The sequence below is a fragment of the Juglans regia genome, chromosome 5 (genome assembly GCF_001411555.2).
Source record: "Juglans regia cultivar Chandler chromosome 5, Walnut 2.0, whole genome shotgun sequence".
NCBI lineage: Eukaryota > Viridiplantae > Streptophyta > Magnoliopsida > Fagales > Juglandaceae > Juglans > Juglans regia.
Window position 1 is genome coordinate 18,064,247 of NC_049905.1, and position 17,685 is coordinate 18,081,931.

At 36.7% G+C, this 17,685-nt stretch overlaps 1 protein-coding gene and 1 pseudogene across 1 annotated transcript in view; one reads left to right on the forward strand and one right to left on the reverse strand.

The window, feature by feature from the left end:
* The first annotated feature begins 2,577 nt into the window (after nt 1–2,577).
* On the forward strand, nt 2,578–11,862 carry LOC108985438 (annotated as a pseudogene).
* Nucleotides 11,863–14,506: 2,644 nt separating this feature from the next.
* LOC108985439 (AP-2 complex subunit alpha-1-like) overlaps nt 14,507–17,685 on the reverse strand; it is a 35,684-nt gene continuing 32,505 nt past the window's right edge. Inside the window, exons 24-27 of the mRNA XM_018957727.2 lie at nt 16,071–16,151; nt 15,910–15,981; nt 15,199–15,278; nt 14,507–15,113 (exon numbers count right to left, since the gene is read on the reverse strand). Coding sequence (XP_018813272.1) covers nt 14,963–15,113; nt 15,199–15,278; nt 15,910–15,981; nt 16,071–16,151 — 384 coding nt within the window. The 3' untranslated portion in view covers nt 14,507–14,962. The remainder of the gene's footprint in view (nt 15,114–15,198; nt 15,279–15,909; nt 15,982–16,070; nt 16,152–17,685) is intronic.

The following is a 17,685-nucleotide window of genomic DNA, read 5'->3' on the forward strand; positions in this document are numbered from 1 at the left end:
TTCCCTTAGAGATAAAAAGAAAGAAAAATATTAGTTTTAATAATTGAACTCGACGTTCTTTCATCGCGTGAGTAAAACTAATAAGTTGTTATATTCATAATAATTCTTCAACCATTCACTCTCAATGCAAACCATTAAATAATTTACAAGGAAGCATCCTTTGTAAACTCATAGATTTTTGTTAAAAATTAATAATATAATTTATGTATTGTTTATAATTGCTTAGTAAGAAAGTCCGCCTCAAATCGGAAAACTATCCTTTGTGGAGGGAGTAAATTTTGGTCTTGGTTGAAAGCCTCGACGCCACCACAATATGAGTGTCATACTATTGACACTCCATCCACACCACCAAAGATTGCATGCTTGGCTTGGCTTGGCCTATATCCAATGTACAAAGCTGATCAGACTCCTTTGAGGTTGGATCATTGGCACACTATTGAAAGAGACCCTCAAACTCATGATGAGACTTGAATCTTCTATAAGAGTTTAGAACACCCTTAAAGAGACATATACTCCCAAGAAAGGGAATTCGAGCTCCCTCAACATGAAGTCACATATTTTGCATGCACTCCTCTATTTAAGCATATGAGGTTATTCAAAAGCCTTTATGGATTGGTCATTTGGAGCTTGCCCCACAAAAAATAACAAAGGTATGCTTAGGTTAAGCTATGTTCGTGAACATAATGGTGTAAGCATGTCTAATTGCGAGACTAACTTTTCGAACATAGATAAAATTCAACTATAAGAATTTAGGAGTCTTATGCATAAGGGTTATTGCTCAATGGATCAAAGATACCTCAAGGATAACAAATTGATGGCATCTCAATGTAACTCATCCTATTTTGTAGACAAATAATAAGGTTATAAAGATTTGTTAGTTCACTGATTCAATTGTCCCATGAGTAAATCATTTATAATTGTAACGAAAAATAAATCCAAGAAAAATTGAGATTAATTGAAGTAAATGAGAAACTATGCTAATTGCAAAATTTACTTAGGTAAATAAAATATGAGTTCACAACAGTCTAAATATGGAACAATTAAGAAATCATACCAATTTACAAGGACTAGCCCTACTGACCATTGCCAATATTGAAGATGGAAGGTTGCCATTGGAACTGTGAAGTTATTCCCATAACTCTGAGTCGACTCACTACTCCGACTCAAGCGAAATTAGTAATACTAATCTTGACTATCCCTTTGGCTTTTTTTTTCTTTTAATTAATTTTTATTAATGTTTTTTTTGTATTTTAAGCTTGATGGGACATAATTATCACTAATAGGCTGATATGATAGTGCCATTGCAGTATGGGGTTGTCATACTAATTTGTAAAACTTCCATTTATAACATATATATATATATAGATTTAAATTTATTAAGAGTATTGTTATATGCAGTTGTGGAATGCCCAAGCGTCGTGTAGTCGCTTTGAAAAAGAGTGAGATCCACTATTAAAAAATTATTTTTTTTCATGTGGATTCCGTATTTATTCATATTATTCAAAATGATTGTGCGGTGCTTATGCACTCACGACTACAATTATCATTTCTCATATATCAATAAATATATCTTGGGGGTTTATTAGTGTTATATGGGAAAGAAAAAGAAAGAAAAAAAATTCACAAAAAAGTCGAAATCTTTTTGATTTTGTGCATTTTCTTCTGATTGTGATTTAACCAATTTAAATATTGTAGATCCTACTTTATCTCGTATATGTGATGTAGAAAATTGATTTTGTTTTTAATTAAAGTCTTGCTTATTGTATCATACAAATTTTGGGTAATCAAATTGTTAAATTTTTCATCAAATCATCTAAATTATATATACATTATATAATTTGCAATGTCATTCTCAAACTATTTTAATTTCAACAATGTTCCTTTTAATAATTATATTTTATAGTATGAATGATATAAATAAATTTAAAATAAAAAATTTGTAAAGAAAATAAAAATCAAATAAAAAATACTAAAACAAAAAAGCATTGAAAATTATTATTTTTTTCTTTTAACAAAAGAATCGAGCCATGACTCATCCGGGTTGTAATCATGAAACTCAGTGAGCGAGTTATGAGTCAGATTTCCCTAAAGCAAGGAGCTGGTATTAATGGAAGTCGGTAGAAGAGTGAAGAGAGGACGTTGTTGAGTTCTCTCTTCTATTAGGGCTTTTCCTTTCTCTATCTCTATCTCTATCTCTACCTCTCTTTCTCTCTAACCCCAAATAGCCGAATACACCATCTTCATCAGCAGATATCAAACCCTAACCAGGTATTCTCCATTTGTTTTTCAACATAACGTTTCGAAATTCCAACCTGTTTTTCGAAACATTATTTTTTTCTCGATTTGATTCAAATACTAAACCTACTTTTTTTTTTTTTGGGGGGGGGGGGATATCGATTTATATAATCTCATTCTTATTGATTTGTTTTTTACTTTGTTTGAAGGGGCTACACAAGCCCCAATTTTTGCACCAAGAGGTATTTTTTCTTTTAGGCGATATAGAGAAAATAGAGATTGAAATTGGCTACAATTTGTTTCCGATTGTGGGCCCGATTCATGATCTAGATCGGTCTGATAATGGAGCCTCCCGTGGTGAGATCAAGGGGTAGGTTGAGAAAACTGAGGCTAGATGAGGCCGAAAACATTGGTCCTGGGCCTGAAACCAAGAACCAGGCTATCAAGAGTAGATCGGTGGCTGAAGGAATTCGTTGGCAGTGGGATTTTTATTGGAAAAGTTGTACATTACGACCAGGGATTGTATAGAGTCAATTATGAGGATGGCGATTGTGAGGACTTGGAAAGTGGTGAGATTCGTGGCATTATTTTGGGTGATAATGACTTCGACCATGATTTGAGTAGAAGGAAGAAGAAATTAGATGAGTTCGTATCGAAAACACTTAGTACAAACTGTCGGATAGAATCAAATAAGAAAATGTTTGGTTTCATTAATGGAGGGGACAAGGTTGAAACATCTGCATTAAGTGAGGTGAGGGGTGGAGTGACAACTGAAAATGATGGGAGAGAGGATGAAGACCATGCCAATTCATCGAGTGATTCATGTGAGTATGTGAGGGACGGGGATTCAGAGCTTGATGTAGAGAGCCCACATATCCCACCACCAGAGTTGCCACCTTCTTCGGGGACCATAGGTGTGCTTGAGAAGTATGTTTCCTATCTTTTATATGTTTATGGTTTATTGCAATTCTTTAGTATCCCTTTGTTTTTGAGCCCCTTTACTTTAGAAGATTTTGTGGGGTCGCTTAATTGTTGTGTTGCAAATACGTTGTTGGATGTGGTTCATGTTGCTTTGATGCGTGCATTGAGACGTCATCTTGAAAAGCTCTCATCAGATGGCTTGGAGCTTGCTTCAAAATGTTTGAGGTACTTTTTTTTACTTGTGAGAAAAATACTTGAGGCATCTGTTTTCATTTTATATCTTTGGCTGATGAAGCCAATTTATATTAATTTTTTAATGTCAACTACAATGAAGTTGTTTTTTCAGCATTTTAGCACAAATGATATTTTGGTGGAATTGATTACTCATTAGTATTCCTCCTATAGGGGAATCTACAAAAAGATTTTTTAGGCTTTTACATTTGGTCACGGAAGAAGGTGCAATGGGAGAAGGTGTTTCTACCTATGGGTCCATACAAAAATACCTTGTGCTAACTGTGCTAGGTGCATCTATTTCATTCATTTAAAACTCAATGAACTATTCTCATATGATAGCAATTCATATATTGTTTTCTCTGTTGGCAAGCAGTTAAACGGATAGTTTTATTGATCTGTCCATTAAAATAGATGTAGGATGAGGTTTTGGCTTAGATATCTTGCACGATTGTATTAGATTTTACTTATAAAAAAGATGGTATTAGACATCCATTTCTCCGTCCACCCGTTCATCTTATATTTTAAGATAAACATATCTCTCATATAATCATTTATATCTGTATTTTACTATTAAAACTACGTATGGAAGGTGCTTCTTTTGCAAATTTTCATTGTTAGCTTCACTTTTAGTCATGTCTTTTTTATGTTTCAGGTGCATTAATTGGAGCTTGCTTGATACATTAACTTTGATTGTTTACTCGGTCCACTATTTAACGGTAATGGAATACACAAAGGGGCCTGAGTGGAGAGGATTTTATGACAAGGTTTTGGTTATGAAGTATTATTGCTTACCAGCAAATAGGAAGTTAATGATTTTGCAAATCCTGTGTAATGACGTCTTAGAGTCTGCTGAAATAAGAGCCGAGATTGACAAGCATAAAGAATCAGAATTTAGATTATATTATGATACAGAAACAACCAATCCTAATGAAAATGTCCCTAGGCGGCTCCACCCCAGATAATCCAAAACTTATGCCTGCAAGGACAGAAAAGTGATGGGGATTATTGCAGAAACCTACAACATGAACTCACTTGGTAACTCAAATTCCTTGGGTTTCAAAGGTACTAAATGGGATGTTGATGCTGCTAATATTGATGTGGATAGAAATGGTGATGCATGTCGGCTTTGTGGCATGGATGAGATCTTGCTTTGCTATGATGGATGTCCATCAGCATACCATTCGAGGTGTATTGGTGTGATGAAAATGTTCATACCAGAAGGGCCTTGGTACTGTCCAAAGTGCACCATCAATAAGATTGGGCCAACTGTTGCAATTGGGACATCACTAAAAGGCACAAAAATTTTTGGCATCAATTTGTATGATTAGGTCTTCTTTGATACTTGCAACCATCTCCTAGTGTATGTTCTCAACATATTTATTTTAACATACTACCTTACTGTTAATAATGAACTTATTTGTTTGTTTTGGAATCATAAGAGTTTAGCTTTGTGTACCACTTGATTTTTTAAATTTAGTCAAAAAATCTAAATATCAATCATTGCAGATAGACACAGAGCCATGTTTCAGATAATACAATTAGAATGACATTCTGGTGCTCCTGCAAGCTCTTTGTTCATTTGTGAACATACAGCTTTATATTTGGGGTGTGTAAGGCAATTTTGCAATATTGGTAGATTCCAGAAAGTATATTCTCTCTTGCAGTGATGAATGAAATGCATAGAAACTTAGCCTACATAAAGGATGTTGCAAACCTTTCTATTCTATTTTTCCCTTCTGACAAGGATGAACAAAAAGTACCTGTTATGCTTGAGGCTGGGAATTATGTGTATAATGACGACCAAAACAGTGTAAACAATGTGGCCCTATCATGTCTTGGGATCTCCTTGAATGAGATTACACGAACTGACTTTCCTGAGCCTCATACCATTGTTGACACAAGACAAGAGAAATCCACACTCATGGATATGAACCTGATTGAGAGGATTAAAAGGGAATCTGTCATTTCTAATGGTTCGGATAGCCAGCAAGTAGATCCATTGGGCTTAACCCACCAAAGTTTAGTTGACAGAATAAATGCAGTAGACCTCACTACATGTACCTCTACAAACATCAAAGCCAGTTCTACTGAGTATGCAAATGATGTGTGTTTTCCTGTGAGTTTGGCACCTCTACAAACATCACTCCATGATCATGATAAAGAAAATTATATATAGATCATATTTTATCAATAATCGCTTAAAATAAATCAACATGCAACACCATGAATGAAACAGGTCAAATTAAAAAGAAGAGAAAGGCAATGTAGGCACGCATGTAGCAAATACGAAGAGGAAAATGATAAAAAAGAGAGATAGAAGACGAACCAGCCAGTTGATCTGGATTGTAGTTGTAAATATTAGCATCTATGAATTTGTTTAATGGGAGAGGTTTATCCAAGACTTTGTTGATCAAGTAATAACGGATGAGCTCTTCATCGGTGGGAAGGAACCGAAAACCACGTGGAATATCATCCAAACTGAAATGGCTACTCTCTTCCATCATCTTGGGATCGGTTTCCTCCTATTTCTTTCACCTTTCTTTTTCTCAATGACATCCTGCAAGTATATACAGTATAACCTCGACAACTTACTTCGAATTTTAAGGTGATCGAGCAGGTTCTGGAAAGAGTGACAGCAATTCAGTTGCTAAATGTTTATACTTGGGGTCTTTCTATAAATCTCAGGCATACATAAATCACTATATGCATGGAGATTTTGCTGCATCTGCTACTGCTAAATTGGTTGTTCTTTCATCAAAGGAAACTTGGGTACCAAAGGGTAATGCTTTAGAAAACTCGAGGAAAGTTGCATCTTCCAACAATGTTTTACAGGCAAAAGCATTCTCAACAACAACCTCTTGTTTCTTCTGGCCAAGTTCTTAAAAGAAGCTTATGGAGGTTTCAAGAGAGAGGTGGGGTTGGTGTCTTTCTTGTAAGGCCCTTGTTTCAAGCAAGAGGGGATGTATGTTAAACCACGCATACCTGTGTGCCACAAAGGTGCTATGAAAATCCGAAAATCCTTACTAGATTTCTGCCCATTAAGAGTAGAGAAGGGAGTCTTGTTAGCATTGCAACATACATTTTATATATGGAAGAGTGTTTACATGGTCTGGTAGTTGGCCCCTTTCAGAGTGCTAGTTACATAAAGCACTGGCATAAACGAGTAGAGCATGCTTCAACTTTCCAAGCAATTAAAGCTTTATTGCTTGAAGTAAGTTATTTTGTTTCTTGGTTTACTTCGTTTTTGTGTATATGACACAGTAACACGTAACTTTTTATCTATGTGTTTCATAGAGTGTATGCGATTTCCTAATTTTCATTTGAAGTGGCTTTTACAATGGTCATATGGGATTTGATATACTGAATCAAGTGTCAAAGTAATATGTTTGAGGGGACTAAATATGGTTCAGTGTTTGTTTCATAATTCGGCATCAGATTCGTGATTCATAATTTTGTTTTCATGCCTATAATTTTCATTCTTGTGAATGAATGCACGTATTTGGGCAAGACCATCTCAGCGAGCAACTCTATATTTTGAGGGTTGATTGTATTATGTTCAGGGTGGATTTGTACCGATAAAAAAAAAATGTTTAGGGTGGATTTGTTGTATAAAAAATGTTAGCTTCAGAGTCACTTAGATTCACAATTGTGTCTTGAAGCTGATTTGCAATAGTGTCTAGTTGATTTGAAGTGATATTTAAAGTTATATGATTCTTGCAATTTAGGGGATTTGTTTCATAATTTAAAATAGCTTTTAGTTTATATATTGAAATGAATCCCCAGTAGAACTTATTGAGCTTCCTACTTTTCCAAAGACATCCAGTGATGTCACACCACTGCCATTGGTGTGCAAAAGAGGCCCTAGGGATTATTCTTGTAGCACCACTTTCGTGCATCTCAATTCCTTGTTGCTTCGGCGTCAAAAGCATTGGAAGGAGACCTGAAGTGCAAGAAAGCTTAAAATTCCAGACAGTGGAAATGAAAACAAACATTGTCGAGCAGCCAAAATATTTCTAAAATGTTGTAATATAAATTTAAAAAGATGTGAAAATATGTATTAATCAATTAATTCACTTTAGAAGCTTTGTTGTCCTGTCCTGTAAAAAATCCACAAAGTTTCTGTTCCCAAGCCAGACTTCTCATATTAGCACCAAACTTCCCTTGCAAGTCCATCCCATCTTTACTACATACAGAAGCATTCACCATGCTACAAACATTGTGAAAAGTGACCAAAGTCAGTACCATTATGATAAACTAAATCCCTTGCAAATTACCAACGTTGAGTTATTAGAAGTCTATGTTAAGTTATTAGAACAATGTCTTTCATACAAAGCCTCATGTCTCCATTCTTTATGCTATCTCTAGTTACATTTATGAAATTGCAAATGCCTTGTATTTACTTGCCATCTCTTTTGCCCTGGAACATAATTGTTATTATTATGTTTCTTTGTAACTTATTTGGGCCCAAAGCATGTGACGAAAGTAATAAGTTCTTTCTAGGTATGGCTTGGTTCACGTTTAAATTTTGCACTAGCTTGTCAGATCCTTCTAAGCTAATGATGTTTGTAGTCAAATTTGAATGCTGAAATTTTTGTTAATGGTGTTCTTATTTTTAGTGCTGGACTTTGAACTTCTAACGTATATATTATAGTTTTGCACACAACAAATAAATATTATGGTATTGTAATATGCTTGAAAAGCATTTCTAAATAAATAAAATAATTTTCTAATTAAGGGGTATATTTGAATTATGAAATAAAGTTTTGAAAAATAAAAAAACTGTTGGACTTGAAGCAAATTTCTATTGGAGTTATTAGTGTGGCAGGGGCATCCTATCCATCAAGATCATGCCTTGGTTGCTAATTCTGAGTAGGGCTTCAATATCAATTTGTTATACTGCATTTCAGACTTTTGGTTGCTGATTTTGTGTTTGACATGAAATATATGAAAGCTTTGAGCTATTAGATTAAACTTATCTACAAATGCCATATTTTTATGCAGTGCAAGTTCTTGTATACTTTCACATGTACTAAATGCCTCTTTGTAATTTTTGAAGAAATCTTGCTTGGAATTTTGTAATACCAAAGTTTCATTGAATGAATGGCACTGAAATTGTCAGTAATGTGTCTTTCAGCAGCAAATAGCCAAGTTTCAGTAATAAAATTGTTTAATAGTTCTATTTGTGCATGTAAAATGTATTAATTCATATAGACAAATATAAGTACGGGCATCTTTCTTTAGACATGTATTTGCATGTGGTATTTATAGTTTGGTTGATGATCTAAGTCTTTATTTATAGCTTGAGGAACACATTAGTATCATTGCTCTTTCTGGGGACTGGGTTAAACTAGTGGATGGTTTGTCAGTTGACCCTTCTATGATTCAAAGTGCTACTTGCACTGTCACAACAACACATAAACATGGACTTTGTGGAAGACGAAATAGGAAGCAGTCTGCAGCATTTGAAGTGACAGACAATAGTTGCCACGACCAAAGTTTTGCCTGGTGGCAAGGTGGAAAGCTATAAAAACTTATATTCCAAAAAGTAATTTTGCCACGCTCGATGGTAAAAAAAAAACAACTTGCCAAGATAATCATACAATATAGTTAATACCACGTCTTAGCTCTCCCTTCATGAAAATAATAATCCTACCACACTTAATGTTAACATCTCTCTTCTCTCTAAAATCAGTCTCTAACTCCATATAGTAAATGTTGCATTGTTATCACAAGCATCTTTATATATTAGATTGTTGCATTTATGAAACTAATACTGTGTAAATGGAATTATAGCCCATTAGGTGGTTGGAGAAAGATCTCTGGCATTTATTATGATGATAGCTCAGAGATTCCTAAAAGAAGCAAGCAGTTAGTTTGGAGAGTTGCAATTGAATTGAGTAAGAATGCATCATAACTTGCGCTTCAGGTTTGTTCTTATTTTATTTGTTGTTGCTTATCCCTTTCTAGCCAACGTATCTCTCATTATGGTGAATCTATAGGTCTTATACCGTGTCGAATTATTTTTGAAGTTTATAAATTTATTTAAGTATAAAATTGGAGTTTGCATCAGGTTACATACTTGGACTTTCATTTGAGATGGAGTGATCTTCTTCGTCCTGAGCAGAACCTTCAGGATGGAAAAGGTCTGGATACAGAAGCTTCTACTTTTAGAAATGCTGTCATTTGTGCTAAAGCGATTGTGAGAAACAAAGTCAGATATGCAGTTGTTTTTGGGAATCAAAAGCATCTTCCTTCACGCATCATGAAGAATATCATTGAGATTGAGTAAAGTCAAGATGGAAAACACAAGTACTGGCTTTCTGAGTCTCGCATTCCTTTATATTTGATTAAAGAGTATGGAGAAAGTGTTGATGAAATATTCTTGCCATCTATTGAGGAGCATATGAATGTACTGATCCAGTTACAAAGAATGTGCTTGAAAGCCTCCTACCGAGATGTATTTTTCTATCTTACTTGCAAGAGAGACAAATTGGAAGTGCGTTCTTGTTCCTCGTGTCAGCTAGATGTTTTAATTAGGTACTATTCTTAAAAAAAGTTATATGATTTTTTTATGTTTTAGTTCTCTCTAGTCCGTCATGTTGGTCCAAACTCATGAACTTTTCCTTGGTGTGATTTTCAGGAATGCAGTCAAGTGTAGGGCATGCCAAGGTGCATTAACTGAGACCATCATATTTTCTTCTGTCCTGAATGTTTTATTTTATGAGAGTATTTCTGCCAAATGTGCCTAGAATACTTAATGCTTTTGCTTTTATATCTTTCATGTTGCTTAAGATCAAAGAAATTCTTGGACTAATGATCCTAGCTTGTGTCATATTTTGGTTAGGTTATTGTCATGAAAGATGTATTTTGAATTCTACAATGTCCATGAATGAGGAAATTGAGTTCTTGATTACATTTAAGCGTTGTTTCCATGCAAAGGCTTTAGCTCAGAAAGATAGTAGTAATGAATCTCCGACCACTCCCTTGGCATTGCAAGGTCAATAATGCCTTAACTTAAGGAAAGTCACCAAGGGTGGAAGGTCTCCATGTAATAATCAATCGTTAGCACCTGTCCAAACTCAAGCTACTGCTTTTGAGTTGAAACAAGATACTTATAATTCAAGTTTGGCAAATAAAAGCCACCTCAAGCTGTGTTCTTGGGGTATTATGTGGAAGAAGAAGCAGAGTGAAGACACGGGCATTGAGTTCAGGGTTAAAAATATTCTTTTGAGGGGCAGCTTGGATGACCATCAGTTGTGCCATATCTATTGTGAAACTTGTCAAAGTAAGTTTGCTTTTGGGGTATTATATGTATCGCGCACGCTTTTTACTAAAAATACTTCTCTCCATCTCCATCTCTTTGTGTGTCGGTTTGTTATTTATTTGTTGTTATTTTTATTATTTTTTCACAGATTGTGTTTGTGGTCAATGGGAGAATGGTACCACGCTTAAGCTGTCAAACTTGATGAGTTAAAAATCTTTGATGTAAAGGGCTTCACTTGCTGCAAGTGTCACAGGATAAGGTCACCATTGTGTTCTTACATGGACCCTAAAGAAAAGCTGTATGTGGGCAAGAAGACACGCTTGAGAGAAATAAAGCAAGGGCGTATAAGAGTTGACTCTGATTCTGGAATGATTTCTAAATTCAACGAGTGTGAATCTGCTCCTCTAGTGTTTCTCATGGAGGAAGACTCTAAACAAGAATATAAAGAATGTGAACGTGCAACTCCAGTGTTCTCCATGGAAGAAGTTTTGGGTCAAGAATTTATAGTGTGTGAACCTGAGAGCCCACTGTTTCCTATGGATGTAGTGTCAAAACCAGAATATGATCCTCTTCTTTTACCCTATTCTGAAGTTGAGCTTATTACGAAGCATGATTCAGAACTGGACATTGAAGTGAATACTGCTTATGGGCAAGGGCTGCAGAAACTTCCAGTCAGAAGACATGTGAAACATGAGGGGGATGCAAATGGTATATTTGGAGGTAATCTTTCTCATGCTAAAGTGTCAACACATGTTGAAGCAAATAACTTGAAACCTACAGAGAAGGCAACGTCTCCTCATGTAGAATGGAATGTTGAAAGTGAGATGATGTTAGACTATCAAGGTTTTAATTATGAAGATATGGAATTTGAACCCCAGGCCTACTTCACTATTATTGAGTTGTTGGCATCTGATGATGTTGATAATACATCTGGAGATTGGTCAGGAAGCTTTGAAAATCTGTCTTGTAAAATTTCACCTGATGAAATTATGCAATATAGAATGGATACTTTTAATGATCAACTAAATCATGCAGCTTCTGTAAAGCCTATCATTAATATGGGGCACTGTCAGATCTGCTCACATACGGAACCGGCCCTTGATCTTTCTTGTCAACTTTGTGGGTTGCAGATACACAGAAACTACTCACCTTGGGCCGAATCATCATTTGGGGAAGGCAGTTGGAAGTGTGGCAATTGTCAGGAGTGACAATAGCTGATCTAGTTGTAGTCTCTTTGAGGTTTTGGGTTTTTTTTATTGCTCTTAGTGACTTTCTAAGGGAGCTCTCTTTGTGGTGAGATGGTTTCATACATTTTACAATTTGATTGATTGGAATGATGTTAGGAAGGGGTTCAGTCTCCATTGTTGTCGAACCTTGGAGAGAGTTTTGAAATGCTATGGTTGTGGTTTCAGAGGCGGAGTAGTTTCTAATGCTACTGGGGTTAATGACTTGTTGCTGCTTCCTGACAATTGCTCTATGATGGATTATGATGGATTCAGTTTTTCTCATTGGGAAGTTTGGAAGACTTGCCTTTAGAATGTAGGATTGGTGGAGATGCTAGGTCACAAGTTTATTATACAAGGGTAAATTTGTTCCCCAATCAATTTTAGGGAATGCCGTCATTTTCAAAGTACAGAAATATCACGGAGCTTGGAAGATAAGCAAGCTTTTTTCGTGCTTGTCTCATTGAATTGCTTGTACAAATCAAAGTTTTATTAAAACATTTTGCAATCAGTCGGGGTTAACAACTTCACGTTAATAGCAGAGAGCATGCATGCATCAAGTTTGATTGGAAAGCAGACAACATCTGCAACATCTGGGCAATAGGCTTCTTGTGTTATTCATTGTAAAGTAACATTTTTTATGCTGGTTTGGTAGGTGTTTATGGATAGGATTTAGCCATGATGTGTTCTCTATAGTCGATGAAATCCAACCCCCCTTATTTTTTAATAAAGTTCCATACAGATTGGTTGATATTTTATTTTGTTCATTTGGAATTCGAGATGTATTTAAAGATGTATAGAAATAAGGGCTCCATCCAGTGGTTTTGGTGGATGTACGTCTAAAGATGCTGTTGTGTTAGCTTGCCAAGGTTAGCTGTGTAAAAGATCTAAGAAAATAGTCTTTGAAGAAATGAACAGTCTGTTTATTAACACTAAAATCCACTAATGTAGAGACTTACCACATTAGCTAACATGAAAAAAAAGTCTATATTTGGCTTTAAAAAAATCTACTCATCATCTCTACACCACATACCATACACAATTTTGTTTCCCCTGTTTTACCTTCTTTCATCACTCCCAGACCCTAGAACAAATTTGGCTATCGATTGGATTTTAACACGAATAGGCAAAATGACTACTGCCTGCATGATTTGCATCGCTTTTACTGAGTTTTTAACTCTAACGTATGCACGCATGCTTGCAGCATCAAAATTAGGGCTGCAACCCGACCAAACTGCTTAGTATATGGGCCCGACCCGCATGAATGGTTGTGGAGACACAGACCGACCCGACCCGATATCGGGCCAACCCGTTCTTTAATGTTTGCAAGAAAAAGGTTGCAACAAATGTACGCTCTAACAAGGAGCAAATAGGTCAGAAGCTATTGAAAGGGAAAAAATGCAGTATCAGGTGAAGAACATCAAGTCAGAGAGCAAAGACGAATAAATCCAAAATCAAAATGAAGAAGACGAAGATGGAGAGGAAGATGAAGAGGAGGAAGGGTTTGTAACGATTGTTAGGTTCACGGAGGAAAACCCAACTGGAAGAGCAACGGTTGGAACTAGAGATTGGGGTTCTCATCCTTCTTCATATTCCTCCTCTATTTCTTCACCTTGTCTTCAACCTTGGTACGAGAATGCCAAGGTAGTACAAGATTTATCCTTTAATAATTCATTATATTATAGTAATTCCTCTATAGTTTAATGGAGTTCTTCTTGTTTCAATATTGGGCCCATCCCACTTTGTACGCAGCAGAAAGTACCACATACCTAGGATTTTCCTTGTCATGACTCATTTGATCTCCAAATTATAAAGGCATGCTGAAGAGTGGAGATCAGAACTGAACCCCCTTAGTTGCAGAGATCTATCCACTTTACTCATCACAGTCACTTCTCTACTGGCCACCCTAAACAATGATCGTTTAGATTTTCTTGGCCCTCTTTCTACCATGCGCCGGCACCATCGTGGTGTACCTACTCTGCATCCGTCTCTTATGGTACGTAAAGAATTCCAAGAACGAGCCACAATGTCTAGTTTGTAGGTCCAAGCTCGAATCCCCGTTCTTCAATGCCGCATCCATGACCATCCCGTGCTGCTTTAGCTTATCGCTGTAATTTATTCTTCCTCTACAATCGCGTATCAATCTTCGATGGTGGTTTTGAGTTTTTTCGAATCATTTTTGCAGAAGAATAGCGAAAGACCTTGGTTTTGATAATGACATTAATCGGGTTGTTTAGATTTAGCGGGTTGGACGGGTCGAATCTGAGCATCAATACAAATCGTGTTTTTCAATACGGGTCGGGTCAGGTCAAGCAGACGGGATGGGTTGAACGGTTTGTTGCATAGGCCTAATCAAAACTCCTGTAGATCAAGTAATGATCTTCTTCATCTCAATCACATTTAAGCCGTTGCCATTTAAGATATTGACAGAAGAAGTCACTTGATTGTGCTACATCAAGTGTAAATTGAGATTATAAGATTTAAGATGGAGTAAGTGTAATTACTAAAGCTACTCATTATTCTTTAGTAATTATGTTGCCCAATGAAGCAGTTCTCGCTCTTATCAAGAGATTCTACCTCGGATTAAAGGAAAATTGAAAAAAAAAAAAATCATATCGACAGTGTTCTCTACCCTCCAGTAATTGCTCTATCGAAAATATTACTATGGACTAACAAACAAAAGCAAACTGTTACAACCGGTTCTACTTGCAATATCTTTTACATGCACTCAAATATTATGCTACAGAAACCAATCCAGCGACACTGGGAAGGGGAAAAAAATCAAGATTAATAAATGATAATAACAATAAAAGACCCTCACCCCAAAAGAGAAAAATCTCGCCAAGGCACAATTACTTTGTGCAGAAAGAATCTCTTAATCCCCGACGGACCGACCCATGAAAATCCCACTCAAACACTCAGCCGGCTGCTCAATTATCTCACCCCTAATTCCGCCAGCCCTTGCATCTTGATTTCTTCATCCACCACTCTAACTCGAGGCACATATGGGTGGCCCGGCCGTATAAATCAGGTTTACATGTGTATAATGAACAAATCCTCACACTGTCACTCACCTTCACCTTTATCACAGTAAACCAGCAAGCATAGCCCCTGGATCTGTTAATGCTGCTGCTGCTGGTGGAGTAGTTGGCTGAGGTACTGGAGGTGCTGGCATTGGAGCATAGGATGCCGCCGTAGGAATGCTAACTAATTGTTCCTTGATGAACTCCTTCAACCTGTGCATCAGCCGTCAGAAAAAATGCACCTAGGTAAAAAGAAAGTTATGTTAGCAGTATGCGACTGGGAAATATAAACACATACTCAAACGTTAATGTTGGGTCCCCTGACGCAACTGTCATTCGCAACTGTGTCCTGTCTGCTGGATCAGTTTCAATTCTAACCTGAATATCATAAAAGAAAAGGCATTCAAAACAGTGACCTCCACAAACAACTTTGCATCCTTAAGCTTACATACTAGGGCATTATCCACATCTATTCTTTTTCCTGTGGAGAGAACCGAAGTTTTCAATTGCGACTTTTGCAAAAATATCTCAAATCCATCTTTTAGTGATGTACAATATCATAAACTTGGTAAAAATGTAATCGGTAACGCCTTTTCAATTGACTCTCCCCCACCCATTTGCCCACTTTCCACGTTTTCTACCTTATTTTTTCAAAATCCCAGGTCCATTTTTATCTCTCCAAATGAACTATTTTTATCTCTTTTAATAAACATTGCTTGTGCCCTTGTGCCACTATATGCTCACAAGTTTATCCAAATAAAACTCGAATCATTGAAGTTCTTCCATAACCAAAACAACCTGATAGCAAGTAGTCATTCCACGCTCCCAATTTCTACAAATTGCTCTTTCCACTAAGAAAATTGCAAGTTAATTTCCCCAATTATTTGACCAGAAGGTTTTAAATTCAGATCTCTCAATCTTATGGACTAGGTAAGATTCAATAATGAAAACAATGAAATCAAATCCAATTGTAAAACTCAAATTCCAAAACTGGATCAATATTCCTTACCAAGCAGAGCATGGGCTGTGTACTTTCTGAGTAGAATGTAGTGCTTGCAACAAGATTGTTTGCATTTGGGTCCTAAAACGAAGAAATAAACATTGTTAAGCTTCACAAAACCAAGAGTTACATGAAAAGTATTGATATCTCTCCTTTTAATAACTACTTACAAGCCCTGGACAAACCATCAACCGGAGACTGTTAAATAGATTTGCCATGTCCATGAGAGGCATTGGTCTTACGCCTCTAACCTGCAAGATTGACAGGAAAACAAGAGCGTGCAGATACTAATCAATATTATTAAAACACAGTAGCAACTCAAAAGACCACTGCATACTGAGATTTGCAAATACACAACAAAAAGAGCAATGCTGAAGACTGTTAATAAATTGGTTACCATATTTCAAACATTTTCTCTTTTATTCTTCAACAGTGAGAAGAAAACATGTTATGATGATAATACCTAACATCTCATCACTGTCCAATAATAATATTGGATGGTGAATGAGAACTCCAACAGTAGAATAAATGGAACAGTGGTAAGTAGTTAAACTTTTCAACCTTCTCTAGCAATGAGATGATGAGACAATCGTTCTGCCTCACATGCAGGTTAGGTTGACAATACCTATCATCTCATCCCCATCAATTAGAAATGGATAATTGTGACGACCCGGTCCAATATTTTTAAGATCAAAATAAAGATAATTTTACTAGGCCTAAATTATGTTTAATGGGCCATATTGGATAAGCCACGAGCTATTATTCATTGAGGTTGGCTAGGAATTTTAGTTGGGTCCATAGGTCCAAAAGTTTATTTTAAGGCCCGTTAAGGTTTAGTAGATGATTTTAAATGGTATCAATGGGCCAATTTTTTAGAACCACAATTGGTTTATCGGATAATTTTGAATAGGCCACGGGTGGATTATGGAATTTTTATTGGGCTCAATAATTAGGTTAAAGCCCATTTAATATTTAATGGACCAAGCGGGCCTATATTTAATTTGCATTAGGCCCAATATTCTATTTAATATACCAAAAGTATTTATTGGATGGGTTGGGATCATTTTGAAATTTAAAATCAGCCAGTTAGGATTATTATGTGACTTAGCCAATGAAATTATAGGCAAGTCCTGGAACTTAGTTGGGCCCTTAAAATGGCCCAACCCACTCGTTAGAACCTTATAAGGACCCAAGAACAAACCCTGGTGACCCATGGACTAACTAAGACCCAAAACCCATGTGGAAGGCCCAAGCCTTGAGCCCAAATGTGATACCCAACCCACGAGAAAACCCATGCACGCTGGACTCTCTTCCTCATATAGCTAGGGCTGCCATGTGTGTGTGTGTGTGTGTGTGTGTGTGTGTGTGTGTGTGTTCTGAAACCAGTTCAGGGTAGATACTGCTCAACGTCCCTCGCTCATATCTCTCAGTTTCCATGGTTGCTACAAGTCAAGGCCAGTCTGCAAGTGCACTGGTCGCCACCAGAGAAGCCGAAACCACCGCAAACAACCTAGACCAACGTCCAGCCATGCACGTCCGTCGCTAGTCACCACAAGACTCAGTTTCGTGCACTTCCTCCTGCTGCCAACTGATGTCAAACTCCATGGAACCAGTCCGCAGCACCTCAAGCCCTGAGCCACCACATGTTTAATCCGATCAACGCCACCATGAGGCAAGCCACCCTCAATCCATGACAAGTCCATGGTCAAACGTCAGAGGCTTCATGTGAACACAACCCAGTCTGCTTGGTCGTGCTCCCCCTCTCCACATCACCAACCATGCACA